This window comes from Melospiza georgiana, chromosome 9, assembly GCF_028018845.1.
Source record: "Melospiza georgiana isolate bMelGeo1 chromosome 9, bMelGeo1.pri, whole genome shotgun sequence".
Classification (NCBI taxonomy): Eukaryota; Metazoa; Chordata; class Aves; order Passeriformes; family Passerellidae; genus Melospiza; species Melospiza georgiana.
In genome coordinates this window covers 17,485,842-17,494,581 of record NC_080438.1, presented here as the reverse complement: position 1 = coordinate 17,494,581, position 8,740 = coordinate 17,485,842, and the positions used below count along the sequence as shown (strand labels likewise).

Genomic DNA, 8,740 nt, shown 5'->3' with positions numbered 1-8,740 from the left:
AAATGTAGACAAGGAAAAGAAACAAACCTGAACCTACCAGTCCCACAAGGCAGACACAAGCAGGAGCTGGACGTCTCCAAGGTGCAGTTAGGCTGTAGACTAAGGCAGACTGCAGCTGACAACCATTACAGGTCACAGCCTGGAAGTGTGCTTTGATCAAGGATTTCTCAGGCACAGCCCAATTGACTGCAATCTCAGGTTCAGCTGGCTCCAGTAACTCCTTGAGATCATGAGCAACTTTCTTCTGAGCTTGGTTATTTTGTCTTAGCAGATGTCAGTGCACATGCACTGGGAAATCCTGCACTCTGAAGACCAAAGCTTAAAGTTAAGATGTTTTCACTGAGGTCACTTGGGATGATGAATTCTCTGCAGTGAGATCTCTGCCTGAGACCTTTGTCTCAACAGATGCTGGGAAAGAACCTGTGCATCCCTGACACCTCAGCCTCCTTCATGTGAGTCATGAGCCACAGCTGTGAATTCTTTTCTGGAATTTATAGAGATTGCAGGCTATATTGCTACCTTCTGCAAGCTTCATGACTGCATGGCATGAAAACAATAGACATAACTAATACATGTGCAGCCAGGTGCAGCTAGGACCACCTGGCGATTTTCATTTTTGGCATGGAGAGACACAGCCCACAATAGTCTCAGCATTCCAAACTTTAGCTATAGGGAGGTGCTTGATGCAAACTGCACCTTCTGGATGTAGCCTAGTGTTGAAGTACACCTGCATGAGAGTAAATGAACATGTGTAAGTAATTTATTCATCTCACTGAGGTAATGGTAGTCAATGGTGCTGAAGTTAATGTCAGATCCTTGAATGATCATGACAAAAGTGTTTTGAGTCTCTGACTGGGGAGGAACTAAGTAGGACCTGGCTGTAACTGCTGCACGTTTCTGCATCCAGTTTGGTGTGAGGAAACCATGCAGTACAGACACACAGCCCAACAGGGGTTCAATAGGAGCATGCCAACCCTGACTGTCAGCAGGGATGCTTCCTGCCTCTGTCACATTGCTGTGTCCCTCGTGTCCATGTAAGTTGCAGGTATCCTTGTATCCATCTAAGCTGCAAGTATGGCCAGGCAGTTCACACACCAAAGCAGAAATAAGCACAACTGAATATGACATCAGATTTTCCTTCTCTGTTTCCCTGCTGGATGAGGAGGCTCACAAGTACCCCTTTGCACTTCCACACAGTGGGAACCTCCACAACACCTTGACAGCAGCCAGGGGAAAATGCAGCAACTTACAAAGCACAGTGTGTCTGACAGCACAAATACTGCAAATCAAACCCCACATATTAGAAACAACAAGCAAGGCACAGACTGTACAAAAACTGACAGGCATGAGCTTAGCTGAAGGGAGGGCAGCAGGGAAGAGGAAGAAAACAAATAGGAAATGCCATACTCAAAAGAATTCAGCATAAACTCTGAGCAAATCAAAGCAAGGAAAAACTTCTGAACCCACTAGAATTTTAGCTGCCGAAGCCTCCTGGCTACTTGGCCGCTCTGCCTGTGCATAGCTATGCTTGATTTGCCCCACTGGATTTGCACCTCCTGTGAGTGACTGAGAGGAGCCATTGAGTCAGGGAGGACTGATTTAGTGCAGCAGGAACCGGCGGCCTGGCAGAGGCTGCGGGAGAGGCCCAGCCCAAGGTAGGTAAACACTGTCGTGGTTTCGCCCGGCAGGCAGCTGAGCACCACAGAGCCGCTCACGGGCTGCGGCGGGCTGGGGGAGGAGTGGGGAGCACCAGCACAGCCCGGGGCTCACACAGAGACACTTAACACAACAGAAAAAGTGCAAAGGAATAGGAATAGTGAAAAGGAACATACAAAACAAATGATGCCCAACACAATTCCCCACCATTCCCTGACCAGTGTCCAGCCAGCTCCCAAGCAGGGGCCCCTGGCCAGCTTCCCCCCAGTTTACATACTGACCATGTGTCATATGATGATACAGAATGTCTCTTTGGCCAGTTGGGATCAGCTCCCTCTGCTGTGTCTTCTCCCAGTTTCTTGTGCTTCCCAGCCTTGTTGGTGGGGTGGAGGGAGGAGCTGAAAAGTCCTCAACTTAGAGCAAGCACTGCTCAGCAACAACTGAAACAGTGTGCTATCCACAGTCTTCTCATCCTAAATCCAAAACACAGCAACGTACCAGCTACTAGGTAGAAAATTAACTTTATCCCAGCCAAAACCAGGACATAGCAGAAGAGGAAAGGATGTGGTGGAACAACAAAAAAGAAAAGAAAGAGCAAGAGGGATGGAAGAAACACACAGCAATAGATCCACAAAAGAGACAGAGAATGAGAAAGAGGAGATTAAATACAGTACAGAAATAGGGCTGGATGCTGGATTTAGTAAGATTTTTCTCCAGAGTCCACATGGTTGTAAGCCTCTGGTGTGCTCCAGTTCGGGGCTGGATACTTACTGCCAGTGGGAGCACCCAGGGAGCCTCTGTCCCACACAACCCTTCTGGCTGCTCCACGGTCCCTATGTACAGCTGTGAAGAACTGTTGCTGGGTGGAGGGAAATTAAGCCAGTTATTTTTTCTTGATTCATTTCTCTGGAAAGTCCTTTCCCCAGAGAGACACAGGCCCGTGAAAATGACAGGATATACTCAGTAAATCTGTAATAGCTGCAATGTAAGCCAACAGCATCAAATTCGTGCTTTGCATTAGCCAAGGTCCCAGTGATTCCCTGCAGCACTAAAAGTGAGAAACCAGTGAAGCACTCCTCATGACATGAAGCAGGGGCTATTTCCCAGTAGGCAAACAAAGTTCTGGAACTGTACATTATACTGAACAAAATCTAAAAAAGGAAGATACTCCAAACTTCTTTCTGTTTCCTGATGTACATACAGGATAGGTAGGCACAGCCTGGAGTGCAAATGCTGGGTCATGGTTTGAGACAGGGAAGTGTGTGCAGGGAAAGGGTCACAGTCTAACCTGAACTCCAAACAAACTCAACCTATCTCAAGTGTTGTCAACTACTTGAAATTCAGGACAGGTTTGTTAAAAGGTTCTTCAAAGGTTTTGAAGTGACCTTTTCTTGAGCAAATGTAGGTTCAGTTAGTTTCCCATGAGAGTTGTGTGAATGTGTGGTAAGACATGAAACCAAGTGAGAAAAGGCACTATTCATTGACTTTTCCTGTGGCATTTGCTGAATGTCATAAATCAAAGCAAAATGCTCGGTGCATGTCCTTAAATTAAATGTAATGAAACAAACAAGTGTTTGCATAAATCCCTGAAAAGCAAAGCTGGTCATTTATGCACACAATAGTGTGTTAGCTTCTTTTTTTTTCAAGATTTTTGAATTTTTTTGAAAATTTTCATTAATCAAGGTGTTGAATCACAAACACTTTCCTACTCATCATAATGCTGCTGTGTAAAGAGTTATCCTGGGAAAAAAGTACCAGTCAGATTCCCCATCTAAAAAAATACTTCGGATTTTTAAAACTGAAGTACCACAGTTTACAGTATACCTGTAAAACTAAGAGAAAACCAACATAGTGGACAGCTTGAAGTCTAGAGCCCTGCTGCTCCTTGTCACCAGCTGGGCTCAGCTGAATCAGTAGGGATGAAAAGTCATTACTACCATTACTGGCAGCCATCAAAGCCTGCTGGTGGTCTGTCTCCAGTTCTTGATGGACACATAAAATAATTTCTCTCATCAGAAATGGCACTACATGGTACATATTGGCAGTCTCCAGAGAGCTGCATATCACTAGGGCCTGGTTTTCCCTCTCAGCTGTTGTTTTTTCTGGCCAAATTTTGAGGCATACAAGTAATGAACAAAAGCACCGCCGCTTTCTGAAGCACAAGTTCCGGGCAAAGTGTTCCTGGAGCTTTCATCCCAACACCTTTTCCAACCCCCAAACCACCACAAAGTAAAGCGTCAAGTCAATTTACTTGAACGAAAAGAAAACCACGAAGAGAAGAAATTGAGTAGGGGGAAAACCCAACAAACGGAACTCTCTCTCAGGCCCGGGCAGGGCCTGGCCGCGGCCGGGAGGAGGGTGCGCAGTGCTGAGGGCAGGAGCCCCTCTGCCGGCACGGCCAGGGCCGCGGGACATCCCTCAGGAGGAGGAGGAGGAGGAGCAGGAGGAGCCGGGCTCCGCAACCCGGCCGGCAGCGTCATCCTGTCCCCTGCGGGACACCCGAGGCACCGCCCCGTCCCCGGGGTCACGGCATCGCTCTGCGGAGAGGCCGCCCTGTCCACAGCGCCCACCCCGCCTGCTCCCAGCCCCCGGCCAGTCCGGCCCGGCCCCGCGCCGCCCGCGGAGCCGCTGCGGGGCCGGGGCAGCGCCGGGGGCAGCGCCGGGCTGTCCTCGCGGCCCCGTGCCGGGCCGGCAGCGGCAGGTGCGCGGTGGCGAGGCGAGAGCAGCCGGCGCTGCCGCCGAGCACCCGCAGCGCTCCCGCCGCCCCGGATGGGCTCCCCCGACCTGCGGCTCCGGCAGGGTCCCACAAGGTGCCTCATCATCCCCGTGGGAATGCACGGGGAACAGCACACGGGCCCGCGGCACTTACCGGAGCCCTGCGCACTGTCCTTGCTGTCACCCACCGGGCAGGCGACGAGACGACCGGGCTCGGCTCCTCCGAGCGGCGGGGCTGCGGCTGCCTCCGCTCCCCGGGTGCCCGTCCCGGGCGGGCGGCACCAGGGACACCCGCTGTACGGGAATGCCGCAGCCAGGTTAATCACATCCCTGCTCTCCGCATCCCACCCACCCGCTGTCCCCCTCGCCCTCTCCCCCTCCACTTTTCGTGGCCCTTGGAGGGGGTTTTGCAAGCTTTCGCCTCTCCTTTGAAACCGCTCTCTACCTTCCAGCCTTGAAGGCGACAAGAAAAACCCCAAACTCGTGTTGGGAACAGTAATCTCATTTGCAAAGAAAAATCCCTGGAATGGGGACTCATTGTAACGCCTTTGGGCAGCAGACCCAACTGCTGGGCTATTTCAATAAAGAAGCGAACTGCAGCAGAACGCCAGTTGGCTCCTCCAGCAGAGTTCTCCTAAATCATGATAGACAGATTGCGTGAAAAACAGGAATTCCAAAGAATTTCCTGCCCTGGGAACAGAAGTTAAGGCTATATTTAACAACATCTGAAGCTGTCAAGAATGCTTTGTGGTCGGATAACAGAGCAGAAAAATGTGAAAAATGCGGGCTACTGCTATACCAAATATGGAAATATTGTTACGTCTGGGGTCTAAATCCCATCTGGAAGTACTTACAGCCAGGAAAAGAAAAGACGCCACAACAGAAGCTGAAACTCTCCTCCCTATCCCCAAATATTAAACTTCAACAAGGCAATACAATTCAAGGGCGCCCAACCTGAGTGGGGGACAGAGAACCCGGGGACACACAGGCTGAGGGGGGCTGTTCGCTGCGTGCTCATCCCGTTCCTGCCCGGGAAGCCGGGCCCCCGGGCATCTCCCGGGCTCCGCCGCGCCGGGAACAGCTCGGATGCTCGCTCGCACGGCAGCAGCAGCGCGGGGCGAACCCCGGCACGGCCGGGTGACGCTGCGGGCCATGTCACAGCGCGGGGCAGCCGCGGGCCCTCACGGCGGCCCGAGGAGCTCCCCCGCCGCTGCCCGCGCAGGTGGCCGGTCGCGGGGCGACACCGGCACAGCCCCGGGTGCGAAGGGGCCCTGCGGGCCGCGCTCTGTGTGAGGGGAGCGGGGCGCAGGTCCCGCGTACGGCGGAGAGGCCCCCGCGCCCCCCGCGCGGCCCGGCCGGGCCGGGACCCCCCGCGGCTGCGCCGGCGGCCGCGAGCGGGAGACGGGGCGGGGCGGGGCGGCCGCGGCGCGCGCCAGCCGCATTCCTGGGATGCCGCGAGCGCTGGACGCGGCCGCGGCCCGGAACGCGCGACGTCAGCGCCGCGGCGCACGCGGCGGCCCCGCGCCCTATATAAGGCGGTGGCGCCCGCCGCCGCCTCAGACCGCGCCGGCCGCGCTCCCGCTTTCACTCACACGGGCTCCCGCTGCACCGGCGCTGGACATGGGCTCCGCGGGCACCCGGCCCGCTCTGGCGGCCGCTCTCCTCTGCCTGACTCGCCTGGTAAGTGCCGCGGGTCTTGCCGCGGTCCGGGAGAGAGGGAGGGAGAAGGAGGCGGGTTTGTTGGCTCCGCTCGGCTCCCGGCGCTCACCGGACTCTCCGCTCCGCAGGCTCTGGGCTCGCCCTGCCCCGCCGTGTGCCAGTGCCCGGCGGCCCCGCCGCAGTGCGCCCCGGGCGTGGGGCTGGTGCCGGACGGCTGCGGCTGCTGCAAGGTCTGCGCCAAGCAACTGAACGAGGACTGCAGCCGATCGCAGCCCTGCGACCACACCAAGGGGCTGGAGTGCAACTTCGGGGCCAGCCCCGCCGCCCTGAAGGGCATCTGCAGAGGTAAGCGGCGACCCCGCTCCCACCGGACGGACCCCGCGCCCCGCGGTGCCGGGGTTCGGTAATTTCGAGCCCATGTATGGTTATGCTTTGTTGTCGGTAGCTTGGCAGAAAGGCACATGACTTCAGCAGTCTGGAATGCGATTCAGTATGTCTGGGCTCCGCTAAACGCACATAAGGAAAAGTGATTCCTGACTAAGTTATTGTTCTGGCCCCGCGTCCCCGGGGGGTTGTAGGGAGCTCCGCCGTCCATTGAGTTTAACAGACCAGCAAATACCTGTGCTTAAACCAGCGATTCCCGCCGCTCACCCCCTTCTTTCCCTTCCTGTTGATCTCTGCAGCACAGTCCGAGGGAAGACCGTGTGAATATAACTCCAAAATCTACCAGAACGGCGAGAGCTTCCAGCCGAACTGTAAACACCAGTGTACGTGCATAGATGGAGCTGTGGGCTGCATCCCGCTCTGCCCGCAGGAGCTCTCTCTTCCCAACCTGGGCTGCTCCAGCCCCAGGCTGGTCAAAGTCCCCGGGCAGTGCTGCGAGGAGTGGGTCTGTGACGAAAGCAAGGATGCACTGGAGGAGCTGGAAGGCTTTTTCAGCGAAGAGTTTGGTCCGGATGATTCCGAAGGCGAATTAACCAGGAACAATGAGCTAATTGCCATTGTGAAGGGAGGCCTGAAAATGCTGCCCGGTGAGTGTTGGTTTATCTGGGTGACAGTTAACGGGAGGAGGCTAGAGGGTGGCTAAAACTCAGACCCCTTAGACCTCATGGGAAAGAAAGAAACCTAGTGAGAGAATGTATTTAGACTAACCCCTGTTTTTCTTTTCCAGTTTTTGGATCCGAGCCACAAAGCCGAACTTTTGAGAATCCCAAATGCATAGTGCAAACAACCTCTTGGTCCCAGTGCTCAAAGACGTGTGGAACTGGCATCTCCACCAGGGTGACAAATGACAATCCTGACTGCAAGCTCATCAAAGAGACCAGGATATGTGAAGTGAGGCCATGTGGCCAGCCCAGCTATGCCTCCCTAAAGGTAAATACAGACTCTTCTTGTGTTCCTCTTCTCTCTAAGCTGCTTCAGGTAGGGGGTAAAGGCTGGAAAAGAATCTCCTGCTAATAATGCGATTGCCTTTCCTTTGCAGAAGGGAAAGAAGTGTACCAAGACAAGGAAGTCCCCCTCCCCGGTGAAGTTTACTTACGCTGGCTGCTCCAGTGTGAAGAAGTACCGGCCCAAGTACTGCGGCTCCTGCGTGGATGGCAGGTGCTGCACACCCCAGCAGACCAGGACTGTCAAGGTCAGGTTCCGCTGCGATGACGGGGAAACCTTCACCAAGAGCGTCATGATGATCCAGTCCTGCCGCTGCAGCTACAACTGCCCCCATGCCAGCGAAGCCTATCCCTACTACAGACTAGTCAACGACATTCATAAATTCAGGGACTAACTTGTGGTGGGGGTGGGATGCCAAACACAATTTTGAAGTACCCAGCCATGGAGAAAGGACTTTTGATGGAAGTGGTGCCTTGCCCATTTGAGGGCAACATCGAGATGTTACAGGAGTGCACTGTGCAACTGGACACTAATGCAACAGAGATTTAAGCATACTTAAAGCTTCATAATACTGGAGCAACTTCACTGCTTCTTTTTGGAGCACCTTATCTAATTATATACTGTTTTCTGTTTGTAAGTGATCAGATTAATGTTTTGTTCCGGTTATGAAAACTTTTCTGTCCTGTTCAATTTAACACTATGCTTCTTCCCCTTCCTTCAGTCTTCTCCCACCCTTTCCCAACTAAGTTGGAAGTTACATTCCTTCCTGAGGTGGGCACCTGTGGGGTGTTCACAGTGGCAGCTATTATGTACCAACTGTAGTTTAATGGCAAACAGAAATCAGTTGTTTTAAAGCTGAGTATTTTATTTATCAAACTGTAGCTTTTTGTTTGTTTGTTTCCTCTGAAGGTTTTTTTTACCCCTTCCAGCCCCTGTAATACTGGAATAAGTTGTAAATGATTTTAATTTTATATTCAATGAATTAAAAGAATTTATTTATGGAATTAATCATTTAATAAAGAAATATTTACCTAACTACTCTTAGTAGAGTATTCTGATAGGCAACAGGCTTAAATACAGCACATGCAAGAGGTTTCTGTAAAAACTTGGAATTCTGAAAAGTTTGGATTCTCTGAAAGCAAGTTCTACTGCAGATGCAGAAATGGACTAAAGAGCCAAGTCTAATTCTTTGGATAAATGATGTTTCGAAGGAGTGTCTGCAGTCTGCAACCCCATGCTTTAGAAAGTATAGAAACATAGAAAGAGCTTCTTGGCACTGAATGCAAATCTTTGATAGACTGAAATGTTAATTAGACTGTCA

At 52.6% G+C, this 8,740-nt stretch overlaps 1 protein-coding gene across 1 annotated transcript; it reads left to right on the top strand.

Moving 5' to 3' along the window:
• The first annotated feature begins 5,952 nt into the window (after window positions 1–5,952).
• Window positions 5,953–8,454, top strand: CCN1 (cellular communication network factor 1). The gene is made up of 5 exons (XM_058030168.1): window positions 5,953–6,051; window positions 6,159–6,375; window positions 6,714–7,061; window positions 7,202–7,404; window positions 7,514–8,454. Exons 1-5 carry the CDS (start codon window positions 5,992–5,994, stop codon window positions 7,811–7,813), a joined length of 1,128 nt encoding a protein of 375 aa, XP_057886151.1. The 5' UTR covers window positions 5,953–5,991; the 3' UTR covers window positions 7,814–8,454.
• The last annotated feature ends 286 nt before the right edge of the window (window positions 8,455–8,740 follow it).